This window comes from Salvelinus fontinalis, unplaced genomic scaffold (assembly GCF_029448725.1).
Source record: "Salvelinus fontinalis isolate EN_2023a unplaced genomic scaffold, ASM2944872v1 scaffold_1694, whole genome shotgun sequence".
Classification (NCBI taxonomy): Eukaryota; Metazoa; Chordata; class Actinopteri; order Salmoniformes; family Salmonidae; genus Salvelinus; species Salvelinus fontinalis.
This window is the reverse complement of record NW_026601903.1, coordinates 1-25,261: the sequence shown is the minus strand read 5'-3', so window position 1 is coordinate 25,261 and position 25,261 is coordinate 1. Positions and strand designations below refer to the sequence as shown.

The window sequence follows — 25,261 nt, the reverse complement described above, 5'->3', positions numbered from 1 at the left end:
TAGAAGACAATATTTTTATTAAAACCATAAAGCTGAATATACAATGCAGTATAACTGTTATCTCAGTTCAACTTGGATAAGAATGTACATGAATGATGATCAAATCTGACCTTAAATCACATTATTACTGCGAGTCACAATGTAGAAATAGATGTTTTCTTTGAGAAACCATGATTAAATTAGTGAGTTAATACTTCAGCTTCAACCAGGTTAGTGTTCACTGTTGTTAATATATTTACATAGATGGACACGTCAAAGTATATAATATTCTTATATACATGTACCTTGACATTTTCTGAAATAATATCTTATTCAATATTCACATACCAGACATTATGATATCATGTGCTTTAAGCAGAGAAAAGGCCAGAAGTCCTTTGACATTTGATTCAGTTTCTTTTCCAGTTCAGTTCAGAGGTAAACCAAGGTAACAGCAGCATACAGTTAACTGACGTCATGCTGCTTGCTTAGCGAGAAGCGCTTCCTCCTGATCGGCTCACACGGATGCTCCAACCCAGGACATCTGCTTCGCTAGCACACGTGACCGCCGTCCCGAAGCGTCTTACCAGTCGGCGCCATTGAAGCGTTGACAATTCGGCTGCACAAGTGGTGACACTTCAGGCTGAGGAGTAAGTTTCCCACATCCCCCACGTGCTACACTCTCACCATACAACCTTTATCCCCCACGTGCTACACTCTCACCATACAACCTTTATCCCCCACGTGCTACACTCTCACCATACAACCTTTATCCCCCACGTGCTACACTCTCACCATACAACCTTTATCCCCCACGTGCTACACTCACCATACAACCTTTATCCCCCACGTGCTACACTCTCACCATACAACCTTTATCCCCCACGTGCTACACTCACCATACAACCTTTATCCCCCACGTGCTACACTCTCACCATACAACCTTTATCCCCCACGTGCTACACTCTCACCATACAACCTTTATCCCCCACGTGCTACACTCTCACCATACAACCTTTATCCCCCACGTGCTACACTCTCACCATACAACCTTTATCCTGCTGATACTACACACGTTCTCTTAATAAACAACCTTTATCCTGCTGATACTACACACGTTCTCTTAATAAACAAACCTTATCCTGCTGATACTACACACGTTCTCTTAATAAACAACCTTTATCCTGCTGATACTACACACGTTCTCTTAATAAACAAATCTTTATCCTGCTGATACTACACACGTTCTCTTAATAAACAACCTTTATCCTGCTGATACTACACACGTTCTCTTAATAAACAACCTTTTAGCTGCTGATACTACACACGTTCTCTTAATAAACAACCTTTTAGCTGCTGATACTACACACGTTCTCTTAATAAACAACCTTTTAGCTGCTGATACTACACACGTTCTCTTAATAAACAACCTTTTAGCTGCTGATACTACACACGTTCTCTTAATAAACAACCTTTATCCTGCTGATACTACACACGTTCTCTTAATAAACAACCTTAATCCTGCTGATACTACACACGTTTTCTTAATAAACAACCTTTATCCTGCTGATACTACACACGTTTTCTTAATAAACAACCTTTATCCTGCTGATACTACACACGTTCTCTTAATAAATCAACACAAGGGGATATGTTTGTGCCTTATATCTCATTATAAAACATAGTCCCGGACTGCATCTCATGTAATAAACAACCCTCAAACCATCATGGTCACCTAATAATCCCCAGTTCACAATTGGCTCATTCATCCCCCTCCTCTCCCCTGTAACTATTCCCCAGGTCGTTGCTGCAAATGAGAACGTGTTCTCAGTCAACTTACCTGGTAAAATAACGGTAAAATAAATAAAATAAAATAAATGTCTTGAAAGGCTTCCTTACCTCCCCACTTTATCTGGAGCGCAGCCAGTATTGGACTGAGTATTGAGACGCAGCCCTGTAACTTTATGCCAGCTGGGGCTTGTTGCCGTGACAACAGTGGTTCTGTTTCCATGTGAAGTTCAAAAGGTGAAGCTGTTGTGCACTCGTACCATAGACGTCGTCGCTGACCCACGGCCCGACCCCCTTACATCTTGTGGAAACATTCCTTAGCATTGGTCCACACTTGAATGCCCTATACAGAGAGGAGAACATAAAACACAGAAGTTGAACTAGGTCCTAACAACATTGGCCTTTGACTTTATAACAAGCGGGTTGTGTTCAGTAGGGCACACCGTTGCAACGTGTTTTGAAACAAAAGGCTCTCATTGGACAAGTCCAGGTAGTCCCTCTCTCTTTCAATCCGTGTTCTTCAGTTTGGTGCCTAATGAACACAACTCTGAGAGTGGTATTTAAAGCAACACGAAAATTACAGTTTCTTATTGGACAAGTCCAGGTAGTCCCTCTGTCTTTGAGTCAGTTTTTGTCCGTTTGATGCCCAATGAAAATAACCCTCATAGATATAGGAGCATTTCCAGACTTCCACCTGAGTGTGACACACCTTCTTACACATGCTGATCTGCATGACGGCGTAGCCAATCAGAGCCTCCCTCAGATCCCTGTCCTTCTGCTCCTTGAAGCGCTGCATGTCCACCCACGCACCCTTCACGTACTCCCTGCACACACACACACACACACACACACACACACACACACACACACACACACACACACACACACACACACACACACACACACACACACACACACACACTATATTACATACTTTATCAATGAGTTGTTTTCAGCATGTAGTCTATCTATCTAGGTATTTCTGCATGGTTTAACACGAGGGACTCACTCGCACTCCACTGTTTTCTCTGTGACCGTCTCCTCTCCCTGGACGATCTGCTCCTCTAGTAGGCTGAGTTTAGCCTCCCTCTGCTCTGGTGTCTCCTGACCAAACAGCTTGTTGGTCATTCCTTTGAAGGAGAACGTCCGTACCATCTGAGGACGGACAGACAGAGAATGGAGGGGCATTACTAGCCTGGTGGTCTTGTCAATTCAAGAAGTACACTGAAATGACAGATTCTCTCCTATGCTTTTCAATGAGGAAAATGTGGAATTGGAATTTGATTTACTTTCTGAATTGAAATGGAATTCACCACAGGCCTGCTGTTGGTCCAGTCTGTTGATGCTTCGGCCTCTCTGTGTTTGTTGTCATGACAAACATGCATGGCATGCAATAGAAGAGTCTGGGACTACAGTAGAGCCTGGGACTACAGTAGAGTCTGGGACTACAGTAGAGCCTGGGACTACAGTTGAGCCTGGGACTACAGTAGAGTCTGGGACTACAGTAGAGTCTGGGACTACAGTAGAGTCTGGGACTACAGTAGAGTCTGGGACATGTCCTTATATAGAGGGGTTTGAAGAAGACATGAAGTCAAAGATGGGACCAGGCTAGGGCTTTACATGTCCTTATACTATAGGAGGGTTTGAAAAATACATGTAGTCAAAGATTCTGAGAGGACTTGACAAACAAGACCTCTTGGGCCTTGCCAAGGCTCTTGAGACCTATACTGTACCAATATTGGAAAGACAAGAGCTTGCCTCTTACAAGAGATCACCATCTCAGTTGGAGTCCTCTAGTTTTCCTATAACGGGATACAAACAGTAGATAAACTAGACCTCTGCCTAAACCTACGGCTTTCTTCATTGTCCCTGAGGGGATCGATAAAGTTGTATTGAATTGAATACCCCAGTGGCCAGCTCCTCCCGTTGCTGCTTCTTGGAGATGAGGTCTGAGGAGGCCGTCTCCAGCTCATACTGGGTCAGCTCGTGTTTCCTACACACAGCCCTGTAGGAAACAGACAGCAGCAGCTTTACAGGAGGCCCATACAATGTCACAACACCATACAGCATTACTTCCTGGGACACAAGTTGTACCAGGCCCGTTTAGAGGAGATATTTTTACACTGTCAGAACCTTCTACTTGGTGCATTACCCTCTTTACCTGACTAAGGGGACAGGGTTCTGGAATCCCTTCACAAAATATGATTCATTGGTTGGTTGATTGATTGATTGATTAGCAATAATGTGCAATAGGACCAACCTTAAGGCTTCGGCATAGAAAAGGTATTCCTTCAGTTGGTCTGCGTAGCGCTCCTCTTCCTCCAAGATATCATCTACTGACGCAGCATAGCTGTGGACAAAATGACAGATTGATTGATTTTATTAGCCAGTTAAACAAATATATACTTATTTTCATTGTAGTTCCTAAATTGATTGATGTGTGCACTCTGCATTAGAATACCAGGCTGATTTTATTTGCCAGTTAAAAAATATATAATTATTTCCATTGTCTTCCCTATTTTCCATTGTGGTTCCTAAATTGCAGGTTGTGTGCCATCTACATTAGAATAGCAGGCTCAGCACAGGTTAGATAAAACAGCTGTTGGCGGATGGAGAGTACTCACGCATCCATATGGTGTCCAGCACTCTGTAGACCGTCTCCCATCTCCTTCTCTAAGGCACTCCACTCACTGTCACACAAACAGTCAGATCAGTCAGACCGTCTCCCATCTCCTTCTCTAAGGCACTCCACTCACTGTCACACAAACAGTCAGATCAGTCAGACCGTCTCCCATCTCCTTCTCTAAGGCACTCCACTCACTGTCACACAAACAGTCAGATCAGTCAGACCGTCTCTCATCTCCTTCTCTAAGGCACTCCACTCACTGACACACAAACAGTCAGACCGTCTCACATCTCCTTCTCTAAGGCACTCCACTCACTGTCACACAAACAGTCAGATCAGTCAGACCGTCTCCCATCTCCTTCTCTAAGGCACTCCACTCACTGTCACACAAAAAGTCAGATCAGTCAGACCGTCTCCCATCTCCTTCTCTAAGGCACTCCACTCACTGACACACAAACAGTCAGACCGTCTCCCATCTCCTTCTCTAAGGCACTCCACTCACTGTCACACAAACAGTCAGATCAGTTAGACCGTCTCTCATCTCCTTCTCTAAGGCACTCCACTCACTGTCACACAAACAGTCAGATCAGTTAGACCGTCTCCCATCTCCTTCTCTAAGGCACTCCACTCACTGTCACACAAACAGTCAGATCAGTCAGACCGTCTCCTTCTCTAAGGCACTCCACTCACTGTCACACAAACAGTCAGATCAGTCAGACCGTCTCCCATCTCCTTCTCTAAGGCACTCCACTCACTGACACACAAACAGTCAGACCGTCTCCCATCTCCTTCTCTAAGGCACTCCACTCACTGACACACAAACAGACCGTCTCCCATCTCCTTCTCTAAGGCACTCCACTCACTGACACACAATCAGACCGTCTCCCATCTCCTTCTCTAAGGCACTCCACTCACTGTCACACAAACAGTCAGACCGTCTCCCATCTCCTTCTCTAAGGCACTCCACTCACTGACACACAAACAGTCAGATCAGTTAGACCGTCTCCCATCTCCTTCTCTAAGGCACTCCACTCACTGACACACAAACAGTCAGACCGTCTCCCATCTCCTTCTCTAAGACACTCCACTCACTGACACACAAACAGTCAGACCGTCTCCCATCTCCTTCTCTAAGGCACTCCACTCACTGTCACACAAACAGTCAGACCGTCTCCCATCTCCTTCTCTAAGGCACTCCACTCACTGACACACAAACAGTCAGATCAGTCAGACCGTCTCCCATCTCCTTCTCTAAGGCACTCCACTCACTGTCACACAAACAGTCAGATCAGTTAGACCGTCTCCCATCTCCTTCTCTAAGGCACTCCACTCACTGTCACACAAACAGTCAGTCCGTCTCCCATCTCCTTCTCTAAGGCACTCCACTCACTGTCACACAAACAGACAGATCAGTCAGACCGTCTCCCATCTCCTTCTCTAAGGCACTCCAATCACTGTCACACAAACAGACAGATCAGTCAGACCGTCTCTCATCTCCATCTCTAAGGCACTCCACTCACTGACACACAAACAGTCAGATCAGTCAGACCGTCTCCCATCTCCTTCTCTAAGGCACTCCACTCACTGACACACAAACAGTCAGACCGTCTCCCATCTCCTTCTCTAAGGCACTCCACTCACTGACACACAAACAGTCAGACCGTCTCCCATCTCCTTCTCTAAGGCACTCCACTCACTGTCACACAAACAGTCAGACCGTCTCCCATCTCCTTCTCTAAGGCACTCCACTCACTGTCACACAAACAGACAGATCAGTCAGACCGTCTCCCATCTCCTTCTCTAAGGCACTCCACTCACTGTCACACAAACAGTCAGACCGTCTCCCATCTCCTTCTCTAAGGCACTCCACTCCCTGTCACACAAACAGTCAGACCGTCTCCCATCGCCTTCTCTAAGGCACTCCACTCACTGTCACACAAACAGTCAGACCGTCTCCCATCTCCTTCTCTAAGGCACTCCACTCACTGTCACACAAACAGTCAGACCGTCTCCCATCTCCTTCTCTAAGGCACTCCACTCACTGACACACAAACAGTCAGACCGTCTCCCATCTCCTTCTCTAAGGCACTCCACTCACTGTCACACAAACAGTCAGACCAGTTAGACCGTCTCCCATCTCCTTCTCTAAGGCACTCCACTCACTGACACACAAACAGTCAGACCGTCTCACATCTCCTTCTCTAAGGCACTCCACTCACTGACACACAAACAGTCAGACCGTCTCCCATCTCCTTCTCTAAGGCACTCCACTCACTGACACACAAACAGTCAGACCGTCTCCCATCTCCTTCTCTAAGGCACTCCACTCACTGACACACAAACAGTCAGACCGTCTCCCATCTCCTTCTCTAAGGCACTCCACTCACTGTCACACAAACAGTCAGACCAGTTAGACCGTCTCCCATCTCCTTCTCTAAGGCACTCCACTCACTTACACACAAACAGTCAGACCGTCTCACATCTCCTTCTCTAAGGCACTCCACTCACTGTCACACAAACAGTCAGACCAGTTAGACCGTCTCCCATCTCCTTCTCTAAGGCACTCCACTCACTGTCACACAAACAGTCAGACCGTCTCCCATCTCCTTCTCTAAGGCACTCCACTCACTGACACACAAACAGTCAGACCAGTTAGACCGTCTCCCATCTCCTTCTCTAAGGCACTCCACTCACTGTCACACAAACAGTCAGACCAGTTAGACCGTCTCCCATCTCCTTCTCTAAGGCACTCCACTCACTGACACACAAACAGTCAGACCGTCTCACATCTCCTTCTCTAAGGCACTCCACTCACTGACACACAAACAGTCAGACCGTCTCCCATCTCCTTCTCTAAGGCACTCCACTCACTGACACACAAACAGTCAGACCGTCTCCCATCTCCTTCTCTAAGGCACTCCACTCACTGTCACACAAACAGTCAGACCAGTTAGACCGTCTCCCATCTCCTTCTCTAAGGCACTCCACTCACTGACACACAAACAGTCAGACCGTCTCACATCTCCTTCTTTAAGGCACTCCACTCACTGTCACACAAACAGTCAGACCAGTTAGACCGTCTCCCATCTCCTTCTCTAAGGCACTCCACTCACTGACACACAAACAGTCAGACCGTCTCCCATCTCCTTCTCTAAGGCACTCCACTCACTGACACACAAACAGTCAGACCGTCTCCCATCTCCTTCTCTAAGACACTCCACTCACTGACACACAAACAGTCAGACCGTCTCCCATCTCCTTCTCTAAGGCACTCCACTCACTGACACACAAACAGTCAGATCAGTCAGACCGTCTCCCATCTCCTTCTCTAAGGCACTCCACTCACTGTCACACAAACAGTCAGATCAGTTAGACCGTCTCCCATCTCCTTCTCTAAGGCACTCCACTCACTGTCACACAAACAGTCAGATCAGTCAGACCGTCTCCCATCTCCTTCTCTAAGGCACTCCACTCACTGTCACACAAACAGTCAGATCAGTCAGACCGTCTCCCATCTCCTTCTCTAAGGCACTCCACTCACTGACACACAAACAGTTAGACCGTCTCCCATCTCCTTCTCTAAGGCACTCCACTCACTGTCACACAAACAGACAGATCAGTCAGACCGTCTCCCATCTCCTTCTCTAAGGCACTCCACTCACTGTCACACAAACAGACAGATCAGTCAGACCGTCTCCCATCTCCTTCTCTAAGGCACTCCACTCACTGTCACACAAACAGTCAGATCAGTCAGACCGTCTCCCATCTCCTTCTCTAAGGCACTCCACTCACTGTCACACAAACAGTCAGATCAGTCAGACCGTCTCCCATCTCCTTCTCTAAGGCACTCCACTCACTGTCACACAAACAGTCAGATCAGTCAGACCGTCTCCCATCTCCTTCTCTAAGGCACTCCACTCACTGACACACAAACAGTCAGACCGTCTCCCATCTCCTTCTCTAAGGCACTCCACTCACTGACACACAAACAGACCGTCTCCCATCTCCTTCTCTAAGGCACTCCACTCACTGTCACACAAACAGTCAGACCGTCTCCCATCTCCTTCTCTAAGGCACTCCACTCACTGACACACAAACAGTCAGACCGTCTCCCATCTCCTTCTCTAAGGCACTCCACTCACTGACACACAAACAGTCAGACCGTCTCACATCTCCTTCTCTAAGGCACTCCACTCACTGTCACACAAACAGTCAGACCAGTTAGACCGTCTCCCATCTCCTTCTCTAAGGCACTCCACTCACTTACACACAAACAGTCAGACCGTCTCACATCTCCTTCTCTAAGGCACTCCACTCACTGTCACACAAACAGTCAGACCAGTTAGACCGTCTCCCATCTCCTTCTCTAAGGCACTCCACTCACTGTCACACAAACAGTCAGACCGTCTCCCATCTCCTTCTCTAAGGCACTCCACTCACTGTCACACAAACAGTCAGACCAGTTAGACCGTCTCCCATCTCCTTCTCTAAGGCACTCCACTCACTGTCACACAAACAGTCAGACCGTCTCCCATCTCCTTCTCTAAGGCACTCCACTCACTGTCACACAAACAGTTAGACCGTCTCCCATCTCCTTCTCTAAGGCACTCCACTCACTGACACACAAACAGTCAGACCGTCTTCCATCTCCTTCTCTAAGGCACTCCACTCACTGACACACAAACAGTCAGACCGTCTCCCATCTCCTTCTCTAAGGCACTCCACTCACTGTCACACAAACAGTCAGACCAGTTAGACCGTCTCCCATCTCCTTCTCTAAGGCACTCCACTCACTGACACACAAACAGTCAGACCGTCTCACATCTCCTTCTTTAAGGCACTCCACTCACTGTCACACAAACAGTCAGACCAGTTAGACCGTCTCCCATCTCCTTCTCTAAGGCACTCCACTCACTGTCACACAAACAGTCAGATCAGTCAGACCGTCTCCCATCTCCTTCTCTAAGGCACTCCACTCACTGACACACAAACAGTCAGACCGTCTCCCATCTCCTTCTCTAAGGCACTCCACTCACTGACACACAAACAGTCAGACCGTCTCCCATCTCCTTCTCTAAGACACTCCACTCACTGACACACAAACAGTCAGACCGTCTCCCATCTCCTTCTCTAAGGCACTCCACTCACTGACACACAAACAGTCAGATCAGTCAGACCGTCTCCCATCTCCTTCTCTAAGGCACTCCACTCACTGTCACACAAACAGTCAGATCAGTTAGACCGTCTCCCATCTCCTTCTCTAAGGCACTCCACTCACTGTCACACAAACAGTCAGATCAGTCAGACCGTCTCCCATCTCCTTCTCTAAGGCACTCCACTCACTGTCACACAAACAGTCAGATCAGTCAGACCGTCTCCCATCTCCTTCTCTAAGGCACTCCACTCACTGACACACAAACAGTCAGACCGTCTCCCATCTCCTTCTCTAAGGCACTCCACTCACTGTCACACAAACAGACAGATCAGTCAGACCGTCTCCCATCTCCTTCTCTAAGGCACTCCACTCACTGTCACACAAACAGACAGATCAGTCAGACCGTCTCCCATCTCCTTCTCTAAGGCACTCCACTCACTGTCACACAAACAGTCAGATCAGTCAGACCGTCTCCCATCTCCTTCTCTAAGGCACTCCACTCACTGTCACACAAACAGTCAGATCAGTCAGACCGTCTCCCATCTCCTTCTCTAAGGCACTCCACTCACTGTCACACAAACAGTCAGATCAGTCAGACCGTCTCCCATCTCCTTCTCTAAGGCACTCCACTCACTGACACACAAACAGTCAGACCGTCTCCCATCTCCTTCTCTAAGGCACTCCACTCACTGACACACAAACAGACCGTCTCCCATCTCCTTCTCTAAGGCACTCCACTCACTGTCACACAAACAGTCAGACCGTCTCCCATCTCCTTCTCTAAGGCACTCCACTCACTGACACACAAACAGTCAGACCGTCTCCCATCTCCTTCTCTAAGGCACTCCACTCACTGACACACAAACAGTCAGACCGTCTCCCATCTCCTTCTCTAAGGCACTCCACTCACTGTCACACAAACAGTCAGACCAGTTAGACCGTCTCCCATCTCCTTCTCTAAGGCACTCCACTCACTTACACACAAACAGTCAGACCGTCTCACATCTCCTTCTCTAAGGCACTCCACTCACTGTCACACAAACAGTCAGACCAGTTAGACCGTCTCCCATCTCCTTCTCTAAGGCACTCCACTCACTGTCACACAAACAGTCAGACCGTCTCCCATCTCCTTCTCTAAGGCACTCCACTCACTGACACACAAACAGTCAGACCAGTTAGACCGTCTCCCATCTCCTTCTCTAAGGCACTCCACTCACTGTCACACAAACAGTCAGACCAGTTAGACCGTCTCCCATCTCCTTCTCTAAGGCACTCCACTCACTGACACACAAACAGTCAGACCGTCTCACATCTCCTTCTCTAAGGCACTCCACTCACTGACACACAAACAGTCAGACCGTCTCCCATCTCCTTCTCTAAGGCACTCCACTCACTGACACACAAACAGTCAGACCGTCTCCCATCTCCTTCTCTAAGGCACTCCACTCACTGTCACACAAACAGTCAGACCAGTTAGACCGTCTCCCATCTCCTTCTCTAAGGCACTCCACTCACTGACACACAAACAGTCAGACCGTCTCACATCTCCTTCTTTAAGGCACTCCACTCACTGTCACACAAACAGTCAGACCAGTTAGACCGTCTCCCATCTCCTTCTCTAAGGCACTCCACTCACTGACACACAAACAGTCAGACCGTCTCCCATCTCCTTCTCTAAGGCACTCCACTCACTGACACACAAACAGTCAGACCGTCTCCCATCTCCTTCTCTAAGACACTCCACTCACTGACACACAAACAGTCAGACCGTCTCCCATCTCCTTCTCTAAGGCACTCCACTCACTGACACACAAACAGTCAGATCAGTCAGACCGTCTCCCATCTCCTTCTCTAAGGCACTCCACTCACTGTCACACAAACAGTCAGATCAGTTAGACCGTCTCCCATCTCCTTCTCTAAGGCACTCCACTCACTGTCACACAAACAGTCAGATCAGTCAGACCGTCTCCCATCTCCTTCTCTAAGGCACTCCACTCACTGTCACACAAACAGTCAGATCAGTCAGACCGTCTCCCATCTCCTTCTCTAAGGCACTCCACTCACTGACACACAAACAGTTAGACCGTCTCCCATCTCCTTCTCTAAGGCACTCCACTCACTGTCACACAAACAGACAGATCAGTCAGACCGTCTCCCATCTCCTTCTCTAAGGCACTCCACTCACTGTCACACAAACAGACAGATCAGTCAGACCGTCTCCCATCTCCTTCTCTAAGGCACTCCACTCACTGTCACACAAACAGTCAGATCAGTCAGACCGTCTCCCATCTCCTTCTCTAAGGCACTCCACTCACTGTCACACAAACAGTCAGATCAGTCAGACCGTCTCCCATCTCCTTCTCTAAGGCACTCCACTCACTGTCACACAAACAGTCAGATCAGTCAGACCGTCTCCCATCTCCTTCTCTAAGGCACTCCACTCACTGACACACAAACAGTCAGACCGTCTCCCATCTCCTTCTCTAAGGCACTCCACTCACTGACACACAAACAGACCGTCTCCCATCTCCTTCTCTAAGGCACTCCACTCACTGTCACACAAACAGTCAGACCGTCTCCCATCTCCTTCTCTAAGGCACTCCACTCACTGACACACAAACAGTCAGACCGTCTCCCATCTCCTTCTCTAAGGCACTCCACTCACTGACACACAAACAGTCAGACCGTCTCACATCTCCTTCTCTAAGGCACTCCACTCACTGTCACACAAACAGTCAGACCAGTTAGACCGTCTCCCATCTCCTTCTCTAAGGCACTCCACTCACTTACACACAAACAGTCAGACCGTCTCACATCTCCTTCTCTAAGGCACTCCACTCACTGTCACACAAACAGTCAGACCAGTTAGACCGTCTCCCATCTCCTTCTCTAAGGCACTCCACTCACTGTCACACAAACAGTCAGACCGTCTCCCATCTCCTTCTCTAAGGCACTCCACTCACTGTCACACAAACAGTCAGACCAGTTAGACCGTCTCCCATCTCCTTCTCTAAGGCACTCCACTCACTGTCACACAAACAGTCAGACCGTCTCCCATCTCCTTCTCTAAGGCACTCCACTCACTGTCACACAAACAGTTAGACCGTCTCCCATCTCCTTCTCTAAGGCACTCCACTCACTGACACACAAACAGTCAGACCGTCTTCCATCTCCTTCTCTAAGGCACTCCACTCACTGACACACAAACAGTCAGACCGTCTCCCATCTCCTTCTCTAAGGCACTCCACTCACTGTCACACAAACAGTCAGACCAGTTAGACCGTCTCCCATCTCCTTCTCTAAGGCACTCCACTCACTGACACACAAACAGTCAGACCGTCTCACATCTCCTTCTTTAAGGCACTCCACTCACTGTCACACAAACAGTCAGACCAGTTAGACCGTCTCCCATCTCCTTCTCTAAGGCACTCCACTCACTGTCACACAAACAGTCAGATCAGTCAGACCGTCTCCCATCTCCTTCTCTAAGGCACTCCACTCACTGACACACAAACAGTCAGACCGTCTCCCATCTCCTTCTCTAAGGCACTCCACTCACTGACACACAAACAGTCAGACCGTCTCCCATCTCCTTCTCTAAGACACTCCACTCACTGACACACAAACAGTCAGACCGTCTCCCATCTCCTTCTCTAAGGCACTCCACTCACTGACACACAAACAGTCAGATCAGTCAGACCGTCTCCCATCTCCTTCTCTAAGGCACTCCACTCACTGTCACACAAACAGTCAGATCAGTTAGACCGTCTCCCATCTCCTTCTCTAAGGCACTCCACTCACTGTCACACAAACAGTCAGATCAGTCAGACCGTCTCCCATCTCCTTCTCTAAGGCACTCCACTCACTGTCACACAAACAGTCAGATCAGTCAGACCGTCTCCCATCTCCTTCTCTAAGGCACTCCACTCACTGACACACAAACAGTCAGACCGTCTCCCATCTCCTTCTCTAAGGCACTCCACTCACTGTCACACAAACAGACAGATCAGTCAGACCGTCTCCCATCTCCTTCTCTAAGGCACTCCACTCACTGTCACACAAACAGACAGATCAGTCAGACCGTCTCCCATCTCCTTCTCTAAGGCACTCCACTCACTGTCACACAAACAGTCAGATCAGTCAGACCGTCTCCCATCTCCTTCTCTAAGGCACTCCACTCACTGTCACACAAACAGTCAGATCAGTCAGACCGTCTCCCATCTCCTTCTCTAAGGCACTCCACTCACTGTCACACAAACAGTCAGATCAGTCAGACCGTCTCCCATCTCCTTCTCTAAGGCACTCCACTCACTGACACACAAACAGTCAGACCGTCTCCCATCTCCTTCTCTAAGGCACTCCACTCACTGACACACAAACAGACCGTCTCCCATCTCCTTCTCTAAGGCACTCCACTCACTGTCACACAAACAGTCAGACCGTCTCCCATCTCCTTCTCTAAGGCACTCCACTCACTGACACACAAACAGTCAGATCAGTCAGACCGTCTCCCATCTCCTTCTCTAAGGCACTCCACTCACTGTCACACAAACAGTCAGACCGTCTCCCATCTCCTTCTCTAAGGCACTCCACTCACTGACACACAAACAGTCAGATCAGTCAGACCGTCTCCCATCTCCTTCTCTAAGGCACTCCACTCACTGTCACACAAACAGTCAGACCGTCTCCCATCTCCTTCTCTAAGGCACTCCACTCACTGACACACAAACAGTCAGATCAGTCAGACCGTCTCCCATCTCCTTCTCTAAGGCACTCCACTCACTGTCACACAAACAGTCAGACCGTCTCCCATCTCCTTCTCTAAGGCATTCCACTCACTGACACACAAACAGTCAGATCAGTCAGACCGTCTCCCATCTCCTTCTCTAAGGCACTCCACTCACTGACACACAAACAGTCAGACCGTCTCCCATCTCCTTCTCTAAGGCACTCCACTCACTGACACACAAACAGTCAGACCGTCTCCCATCTCCTTCTCTAAGGCACTCCACTCACTGTCACACAAACAGTCAGATCAGTCAGACCGTCTCCCATCTCCTTCTCTAAGGCACTCCACTCACTGTCACACAAACAGACAGATCAGTCAGACCGTCTCACATCTCCTTCTCTAAGGCACTCCACTCACTGACACACAAACAGTCAGACCGTCTCCCATCTCCTTCTCTAAGGCACTCCACTCACTGTCACACAAACAGTCAGACCAGTTAGACCGTCTCCCATCTCCTTCTCTAAGGCACTCCACTCACTGACACACAAACAGTCAGACCGTCTCACATCTCCTTCTCTAAGGCACTCCACTCACTGTCACACAAACAGTCAGACCAGTTAGACCGTCTCCCATCTCCTTCTCTAAGGCACTCCACTCACTGACACACAAACAGTCAGACCGTCTCCCATCTCCTTCTCTAAGGCACTCCACTCACTGACACACAAACAGTCAGACCGTCTCCCATCTCCTTCTCTAAGGCACTCCACTCACTGACACACAAACAGTCAGACCAGTTAGACCGTCTCCCATCTCCTTCTCTAAGACACTCCACTCACTGACACACAAACAGTCAGACCGTCTCCCATCTCCTTCTCTAAGGCACTCCACTCACTGACACACAAACAGTCAGATCAGTCAGACCGTCTCCCATCTCCTTCTCTAAGGCACTCCACTCACTGTCACACAAACAGTCAGATCAGTTAGACCGTCTCCCATCTCCTTCTCTAAGGCACTCCACTCACTGTCACACAAACAGTCAGATCAGTCAGACCGTCTCCCATCTCCTTCTCTAAGGCACTCCACTCACTGTCACACAAACAGTCAGATCAGTCAGACCGTCTCCCATCTCCTTCTCTAAGGCACTCCACTCACTGACACACAAACAGTCAGACCGTCTCCCATCTCCTTCTCTAAGGCACTCCACTCACTGTCACACAAACAGACAGATCAGTCAGACCGTCTCCCATCTCCTTCTCTAAGGCACTCCACTCACTGTCACACAAACAGACAGATCAGTCAGACCGTCTCCCATCTCCTTCTCTAAGGCACTCCACTCACTGTCACACAAACAGACAGATCAGTCAGACCGTCTCCCATCTCCTTCTCTAAGGCACTCCACTCACTGACACACAAACAGACCGTCTCCCATCTCCTTCTCTAAGGCACTCCACTCACTGTCACACAAACAGTCAGACCGTCTCCCATCTCCTTCTCTAAGGCACTCCACTCACTGACACACAAACACTCAGATCAGTCAGACCGTCTCCCATCTCCTTCTCTAAGGCACTCCACTCACTGTCACACAAACAGTCAGACCGTCTCCCATCTCCTTCTCTAAGGCACTCCACTCACTGACACACAAACAGTCAGATCAGTCAGACCGTCTCCCATCTCCTTCTCTAAGGCACTCCACTCACTGACACACAAACAGTCAGACCGTCTCCCATCTCCTTCTCTAAGGCACTCCACTCACTGTCACACAAACAGTCAGATCAGTCAGACCGTCTCCCATCTCCTTCTCTAAGGCACTCCACTCACTGTCACACAAACAGACAGATCAGTCAGACCGTCTCTCATCTCCTTCTCTAAGGCACTCCACTCACTGACACACAAACAGTCAGATCAGTCAGACCGTCTCCCATCTCCTTCTCTAAGGCACTCCACTCACTGACACACAAACAGTCAGACCGTCTCCCATCTCCTTCTCTAAGGCACTCCACTCACTGTCACACAAACAGTCAGACCGTCTCCCATCTCCTTCTCTAAGGCACTCCACTCACTGTCACACAAACAGTCAGACCGTCTCCCATCTCCTTCTCTAAGGCACTCCACTCACTGACACACAAACAGTCAGACCGTCTCCCATCTCCTTCTCTAAGGCACTCCACTCACTGACACACAAACAGTCAGATCAGTCAGACCGTCTCCCATCTCCTTCTCTAAGGCACTCCACTCACTGACACACAAACAGACCGTCTCCCATCTCCTTCTCTAAGACACTCCACTCACTGACACACAAACAGTCAGACCGTCTCCCATCTCCTTCTCTAAGGCACTCCACTCACTGACACACAAACAGTCAGACCGTCTCCCATCTCCTTCTCTAAGGCACTCCACTCACTGTCACACAAACAGTCAGACCGTCTCACATCTCCTTCTCTAAGGCACTCCACTCACTGTCACACAAACAGTCAGACCGTCTCCCATCTCCTTCTCTAAGGCACTCCACTCACTGTCACACAGTCAGATCAGTCAGAGAATCCCACAACAATATCATATCAGTCTCTCTTCAATATCCAAATACAACATGTTTTATTGTTAGTGTTAAGTGCCTTGCTCAAGGGCACATCGACAGATTTTTCACCTACTCGGCTCGGTTGCTGGCCCAACACTCTTAACCACTGGCTACCTGCTGACTAGTACTCTTACCTGAACACTCTTCCGTAGTTCCCATGGACTTTGTATACGCCGTAGAGCCTGTCTGCTACTCTCTGGAGAATGAAACGTGACTTGTTAAATGTATACCAAGAGGTGAGCGCTAAATAAAAGGAGATGTTGTTCCAACGATATAACTTTAGACTAATGAGAGGAGCAGAGTGACTGTGGATCTAAAGCATCTGATAAATGGTATATTATTATATGACTTACTGCTCTGACTCTGAGCAGCTGGGAGGTGAGAGCCTGAAGCTCATCGCTGTAGTGTTTCATCTCTGTGAACCGCCTAGATAGAGGAAGACAAATGGAAACCTTAACATACCTTTACACAACTTCACCTTTACACAACTTCAAATGTACACGACTTCAAATGTACACGACTTCAAATGTACACGACTTTACCCGACTTCCACAAATTTAACTTTATACAACTTAACACCATTTCTTCTTTACACAAATTCAACCTTACTCGACTTCAACTTAACACGGCTTCAAATTAACACGACTAACTTTACACCTCTAACTTAACTCAACTTTAAGTAAAATGTATGTAATACATGTATAATGCCACTAGGTGTCTGACAACTCTTGGTTTTAAATGGGAAAGATTGATTTACTTGTCAGGGTTCTTCACCCTGAAAGTTGCGCTCAGAGCTTTAATCCTGGAGTCTGCCTAGAAAAAACACACACAATTTAATTAGAATGCAATTATAAACCAAACAACCAATGTGTACCACTGGATGTACCACTGGATGTACCACTGGATGTACCACTGGATGTACCACTGGATGTACCACTAGGTGTACCACTGGATGTACCACTAGGTGTACCACTGGATGTACCACTGGATGTACCACTAGGTGTACCACTGGATGTACCACTAGGTGTACCACTGGATGTACCACTAGGTGTACCACTGGATGTACCACTGGATGTACCACTGGATGCACCACTAGGTGTACCACTGGATGTACCACTGGATGTACCACTGGATGCACCACTAGGTGTACCACTGGATGTACCACTGGATGTACCACTAGGTGTACCACTGGATGTACCACTGGATGTACCACTGGATGTACCACTAGGTGTACCACTGGATGTACCACTGGATGTACCACTAGGTGTACCACTGGGTGTACCACTAGGTGTACCACTGGATGTACCACTAGGTGTACCACTGGATGTACCACTAGGTGTACCACTGGATGTACCACTGGATGTACCACTGGATGTACCACTAGGTGTACCACTGGATGTACCACTAGATGTACCACTGGATGTACCACTAGGTGTACCACTGGATGTACCACTGGATGTACCACTAGGTGTACCACTGGATGTACCACTGGATGCACCACTGGGTGTACCACTGGATGTACCACTGGATGCACCACTGGATGTACCACTGGATGGATCAAAATAGATTCAATCCGGTTTTTATTTTATTTTCTTAGGATCCCCATTAGCGGTTGCTCATCCAGCAGCTACTCTTCCTGGGGTCCACACAGAACATGATGTAATACAGAACATCAATAGACGGGAACAGCTCAAGGACACAACTCCTTTTAATAAGTGGTAGTAACTGAGTAAAGATCATATAGGGGTAAAAGATAGACATTCATGAAGTAAAAAAAGGCCTCTGAGGTACCTTGGCTTGGAACCCTGTCTCATACACCACCTCCTTCCACCTGTGTTCCTGGGAGAGGAGGAGAGGAAATGAAAAGTTTTAAAAAGTAGAGTACAAATAAATAAATACAAATGTATGTTGAATCTCTCCAAAACATTCCAATACAACGTCAACGTGATGGAGTGAGCTGATAGGCTATCGTACCTCAGTCAGGAAGTGGTATAGGATTTGGTCATTGGACAGAACCGAATGGGAGGCCACGCGAAGTAGGAAGTTCTCCAGACCAATCCTGCGCCTCTCTACAAAGTCTGGGTCCATGTTGTCTGCAGACAGCTTGTGCCAAACAAACTCTGCCTGTAGAAATCAGACAATGGTTATTACGCAAAGATATATAATAACATTTATTGAATATTATATATAAAATAAAATAAATAAAAAGTGTTCTATTCTATTAAATTCTGTGGGTATTAAGGCCCAAACACTGCAGTGTGGTGCTTGGGACTACTAGGTATAGATGTGGCCATCAAGTTTGAATTTAGCTCACCCTCTTCTCTGGCAAAGGCGGCACCACGATAAATGGATAGGTGACTAACAAATAGTTTCGGAGAATCTCAAATTCACTGTATCTCCTCCAGAGAGAGTCAGGGGCTGGGTTATGGCCTTCTGTTATTGCATCTATGGGTCTGAAAGAAGAAACATCAACATCTAGATCAGATCAGAAAAATCCAGGTTCAAGAGCGTCATTGTACCGAGAACATGTTTTCATTTGGGAGCAAGGCTATTTTTTGCATATGCTTCATTTTTCAACGGGGTCCCACTCGCTCACCGAGTTTCTATGAGGTATACTGTGAATATCTCTTGCATGTTCACTGTATTTTTCCCAGTTCTTTTCTCTGCCTCGGCCACACTGATCTCCATTCTCCGCAGCAGACTGGATCCTTCCTCCACCATCTGTACAAACAGAGTGCATGGGAGAAATAGGCAGTGATTAGTGAATAGAGAGTTAGAGCAGTGTTTCCCAAACTCGGTCCTGGGGCCCCACGAGGGTGCACGTTTTGGTTTATTCCCTATCTCTAACAGCTGATTCAAATAATCAAATATTGATGATGAATTGGTTGGATGGGGGGCAGGACCAAGTTTGAGAAACCCTGCTCTAGAGGACTGAATATGAATAGAACAGAATATCAATAGATTTAGATTGTTCTTATCCTTTGCCAATTATTGGACCTATTTGGAAATGTTCTAGTAATAAACACATACGTGTCTATAGACGTCCATGTGTCATAATACCGTGACGTCATTCGCTGGATGCTGCGAGTGGACCAATAACGTGCCGAATAGCTTCTGGCCACGTAGCACAGATCAGATCTGGTTTTATTTTGGATAGATAGGTCTTTCAATCTTCAAAACACTCATAGTGTGTGCAGTATTGTTACAAACAAGGTTATATTGTAGCCAAAAGCAGTGCATAGTTACAATGTATCGCGTGGCCTGCCTGATGTCCCGACGGCTACATCTGTATGGTCGAACCAGGATGTTCTATTTCTGTATGCATCCATCCAGTCCTTTGCCGTGGACAAAGGACAATAGTTCGTTCGCAAAGAGACAATTTACAGACACAGACAAAACCTAGAAATGATTGCGTTACTACCGTGTTATTCTTGTTATTCTCCAACTCTGTGTTAGTAAATTCATCTCCTCCAATCGGCGCTGACTCTTTATTTCCAGCATCCGCCATCCTTCTTTCCAGCTGTGTTATGCAAACAAGATAAAGCGATTCTGGGTCACGTGATTTTATATCTTTCAAAATAAGAGTCCTGTCCTGTAAACTGTAGAAGATCAGAATCACCTTTAATCGCCAAATACATTTGTATATAAAGGAATTTTACTTGGTGAAATGGTGCTGCCACAATAAACAGAATATACAGGAAGATAAACCTGATATACAGACAACATACTGTACGTAGAAGCAGAGCTGATAAACAGGATACAGACAACATACTGTGCGTAGAAGCAGAGCTGATAAACAGGATACAGACAACATACTGTGCGTAGAAGCAGAGCTGATAAACAGGATACAGACAACATACTGTGCGTAGAAGCAGAGCTGATAAACAGGATACAGAGGACATACTGTACGTAGAAGCAGAGCTGATAAACAGGATACAGATAACATACTGTACGTAGAAGCAGAGCTGATAAACAGGATACAGATAACATACTGTGCGTAGAAGCAGAGCTGATAAACAGGATACAGACAACATACTGTACATAGAAGCAGAGCTGATAAACAGGATACAGACAACATACTGTACGTAGAAGCAGAGCTGATAAACAGGATACAGACAACATACTGTACGTAGAAGCAGAGCTGATAAACAGGATACAGACAACATACTGTACGTAGAAGCAGAGCTGATAAACAGGATACAGACAACATACTGTACATAGAAGCAGAGCTGATAAACAGGATACAGACAACATACTGTACATAGAAGCAGAGCTGATAAACAGGATACAGACAACATACTGTACGTAGAAGCAGAGCTGATAAACAGGATACAGACAACATACTGTACATAGAAGCAGAGCTGATAAACAGGATACAGACAACATACTGTACATAGAAGCAGAGCTGATAAACAGGATACAGGCAACATACTGTACGTAGAAGCAGAGCTTACACAAATCCACATGCGGTATGTACACTATCTACACTATAAGGTAGGACCTACAAACTTAACTTTGAAAACTAAGCTACGTTATAAAGTATCTATGTAGAGATATATAAATAAAAAACTATTTTACAGGATGCTGAGCGGTGGGGGAAATATGTACATGAAAAGAGGCAGGTGCATATGAGGATGTGCAGAGTACAAAGATGAATGTGCCAAACTAGGATGCATAATGAGAAGATGATCGTGGACCAGGTGGCCGGTTGATAAGGTTCATCTAGAGGAGGAAGAAACACACCTGTTTAGTAGAGATGCTGGCTAGCGGAGTAGAACACCTGTTTAGTAGAGGTGCTGGCTAGCGGAGTAGAACACCTGTTAGGAGAGGTGCTGGCTAGCGGAGTAGAACACCTGTTAGGAGAGGTGCTGGCTAGCGGAGTAGAACACCTGTTAGGAGAGGTGCTGGCTAGCGGAGTAGAACACCTGTTTAGTAGAGGTGCTGGCTAGCGGAGTAGAACACCTGTTAGGAGAGGTGCTGGCTAGCGGAGTAGAACACCTGTTTAGTAGAGGTGCTGGCTAGCGGAGTAGAACACCTGTTTAGGAGAGGTGCTGGCTAGCGGAGTAGAACACCTGTTTAGGAGAGGTGCTGGCTAGCGGAGTAGAACACTTGTTAGGAGAGGTGCTGGCTAGCGGAGTAGAACACCTGTTAGGAGAGGTGCTGGCTAGCGGAGTAGAACACCTGTTTAGTAGAGGTGCTGGCTAGCGGAGTAGAACACCTGTTTAGTAGAGGTGCTGGCTAGCGGAGTAGAACACCTGTTTAGGAGAGGTGCTGGCTAGCAGAGTAGAACACCTGTTTAGTAGAGGTGCTGGCTAGCGGAGTAGAACACCTGTTAGGAGAGGTGCTGGCTAGCAGAGTAGAACACCTGTTAGGAGAGGTGCTGGCTAGCGGAGTAGAACACCTGTTTAGTAGAGGTGCTGGCTAGCGGAGTAGAACACCTGTTTAGGAGAGGTGCTGGCTAGCGGAGTAGAACACCTGTTAGGAGAGGTGCTGGCTAGCGGAGTAGAACACCTGTTTAGTAGAGGTGCTGGCTAGCGGAGTAGAACACCTGTTAGGAGAGGTGCTGGCTAGCGGAGTAGAACACCTGTTTAGTAGAGGTGCTGGCTAGCGGAGTAGAACACCTGTTTAGGAGAGGTGCTGGCTAGCGGAGTAGAACACCTGTTTAGGAGAGGTGCTGGCTAGCGGAGTAGAACACCTGTTTAGGAGAGGTGCTGGCTAGCGGAGTAGAACACCTGTTTAGGAGAGGTGCTGGCTAGCGGAGTAGAACACCTGTTAGGAGAGGTGCTGGCTAGCGGAGTAGAACACCTGTTTAGGAGAGGTGCTGGCTAGCGGAGTAGAACACTTGTTAGGAGAGGTGCTGGCTAGCGGAGTAGAACACTTGTTAGGAGAGGTGCTGGCTAGCGGAGTAGAACACCTGTTAGGAGAGGTGCTGGCTAGCGGAGTAGAACACCTGTTTAGTAGAGGTGCTGGCTAGCGGAGTAGAACACCTGTTTAGTAGAGGTGCTGGCTAGCGGAGTAGAACACCTGTTTAGGATAGGTGCTGGCTAGCAGAGTAGAACACCTGTTTAGTAGAGGTGCTGGCTAGCGGAGTAGAACACCTGTTAGGAGAGGTGCTGGCTAGCAGAGTAGAACACCTGTTTAGTAGAGGTGCTGGCTAGCGGAGTAGAACACCTGTTTAGTAGAGGTGCTGGCTAGCGGAGTAGAACACCTGTTAGGAGAGGTGCTGGCTAGCGGAGTAGAACACCTGTTAGGAGAGGTGCTGGCTAGCGGAGTAGAACACCTGTTTAGTAGAGGTGCTGGCTAGCGGAGTAGAACACCTGTTAGGAGAGGTGCTGGCTAGCGGAGTAGAACACCTGTTTAGTAGAGGTGCTGGCTAGCGGAGTAGAACACCTGTTAGGAGAGGTGCTGGCTAGCGGAGTAGAACACCTGTTTAGTAGAGGTGCTGGCTAGCGGAGTAGAACACCTTTTTAGTAGAGGTGCTGGCTAGCGGAGTAGAACACCTTTTTAGTAGAGGTGCTGGCTAGCGGAGTAGAACACCTGTTTAGTAGAGGTGCTGGCTAGCGGAGTAGAACACCTGTTTAGTAGAGGTGCTGGCTAGTGGAGTAGAACACCTGTTTAGGAGAGGTTCTGGCTAGAGGAGTAGAACACCTGTTTAGGAGAGGTGCTGGCTAGAGGAGTAGAACACCTGTTTAGGAGAGGTGCTGGCTAGTTAGTCACATGTCTGTGGAACTTCAGTTTAGTTTATGTCTCAGTTGTTGAATCTTGTTATGTTCATACAAATATTTACACATGTTAAGTTTGCTGAAAATAAATGCAGTTGACAGTGAGAGGACGTTTCTTTTTTTACTGAGTTTATTAAGAAATGCTATATACTATAGATGGAAGGAAAGTGGTGTGGAAATCTACCAACAACTATTAGACAGCAACAAATTCAATCCCTTCAAGACAACTTCCTGGGCAAAACATTCCACTGTAATAGTGAAGGTGTAAACTTGGCAGTAGAAAACCTAAACAGTATATTTGACCTCTCAGCTTTCCTATAAAATCTAAAAATGTCAAACAAAAAACCTAAGAAAATTAACAACAATGACAAATGGTTTGATGAAGAATGCAAAAACCTGATAAAGAAATTGAAAAACGTATCCAACCAAAAAACATAAGAGACCCAGAAAACCTGAGTCTACTAAGACCTAGACCTACAATATAACTACTGCTAAGACCTAGACCTACAATATAACTACTGCTAAGACCTAGACCTAAAATATCACTACTGCTAAGACCTAGACCTACAATATCACTACTGCTAAGACCTAGACCTAAAATATCACTACTGCTAAGACCTAGACCTAAAATGTCACTACTGCTAAGACCTAGACCTAAAATATCACTACTGCTAAGACCTAGACCTAAAATATCACTACTGCTACGACCTAGACCTACAATATCACTACTGCTACGACCTAGACCTAAAATATCACTACTGCTACGACCTAGACCTACAATATCACTACTGCTAAGACCTAGACCTACAATATCACTACTGCTAAGACCTAGACCTACAATATCACGACTGTTAAGACCTAGACCTAAAATATCACTACTGCTAAGACCTAGACCTACAAAATCACTACTGCTAAGACCTAGACCTACAATATCACTACTGATAAGACCTAGACCTACAATAGAACTACTGCTAAGACCTGGACCTACAATATAACTACTGCTAAGACCTAGACCTACAATAGAACTACTGCTAAGACCTAGACCTACAATATCACGACTGTTAAGACCTGGACCTACAATAGAACTATTTCTAAAACCTATATGTACAATATAGCTACTCCCAAGTGAAAACCAACAAAACATTAGCACTGATACTGTTGTGTCTAATAGTAATGATTACAGAGTTAATGGTTTAGATACGTTGAAGTAGTTGCCATTTTGGTCCGACCCATCCAATGACGAAATCCACTCCTGCCATGCCTCCATTTGGGTTCATCTCGAATTCCACCCAGCCAGTGGTCTTGACTGACAGCTGGAGTGTGATGGTGCCCTCGACCTCACTAAACCCCCACTTCCGGATGACATTGTTGTCTGCTTCAAGTTACTCCATGAATGGCATAAGGGTGTCCTGCTGTCCCTGGAGTCCAAGCCAGGAGCAGGGAGAGGAATAGAGGGATCATGCTGTTTGTCACCCATAAAAAGAACGTGAGACTGAGAACTCGACCCGCTGAGAGAGACAAATGTTCCCAAACAAACAGCTAGCTACGGCTAAGCAGATAAACAGCTAGCTACGGCTAAGCAGATAAACAGATAGCTACGGCTAAGCAGATAAACAGCTAGCTACGGCTACGCCGATAAACAGCTAGCTACGGCTAAGCCGATAAACAGCTAGCTACGGCTAAGCCG

The 25,261-nt window shown here is 47.2% G+C and overlaps 1 protein-coding gene across 3 annotated transcripts; it reads right to left on the bottom strand.

The window, feature by feature from the left end:
• LOC129849791 (sorting nexin-4-like) lies at window positions 1-20,421 on the bottom strand. 3 transcript variants are annotated; one of them, XR_008758696.1, is made up of 15 exons: window positions 20,274-20,421; window positions 19,449-19,573; window positions 19,167-19,305; window positions 18,827-18,976; window positions 18,644-18,691; window positions 17,610-17,665; window positions 17,206-17,278; window positions 16,987-17,048; window positions 4,392-4,457; window positions 4,028-4,117; window positions 3,673-3,772; window positions 2,777-2,922; window positions 2,477-2,591; window positions 1,879-2,110; window positions 1-598 (listed from the first exon to the last, which is right to left on the bottom strand). XR_008758696.1 is itself a non-coding variant. In XM_055916558.1 (14 exons), the coding sequence occupies exons 1-14, from the start codon at window positions 20,358-20,360 to the stop codon at window positions 2,063-2,065; spliced, it is 1,305 nt and encodes a 434-aa protein (XP_055772533.1). In that variant the 5' UTR covers window positions 20,361-20,421; the 3' UTR covers window positions 1-2,062. The 3 variants fall into 3 exon arrangements, 2 of the variants coding, with proteins under 2 accessions (XP_055772533.1, XP_055772534.1); XM_055916558.1 differs by having other exon boundaries at window positions 1-2,110; XM_055916559.1 differs by lacking the exon at window positions 20,274-20,421 and adding an exon at window positions 19,883-20,250 and having other exon boundaries at window positions 1-2,110.
• Between the last annotated feature and the right edge of the window lie 4,840 nt (window positions 20,422-25,261).

Bases quoted from the DNA above. Each gene is read 5' to 3' on its own strand.
- LOC129849791 (XM_055916558.1), bottom strand. From the start codon at position 20,360: ATGGCGGATGCTGGAAATAAAGAGTCAGCGCCGATTGGAGGAGATGAA. The intron at 19,306-19,448 runs GTGAGCGAGTGG...TTCTTCTTTCAG, and splicing joins GTATACCTCATAGAAACTCG to ACCCATAGATGCAATAACAG. The intron at 4,118-4,391 runs GTGAGTACTCTC...TTTTGTCCACAG, and splicing joins GCTGGACACCATATGGATGC to CTATGCTGCGTCAGTAGATG.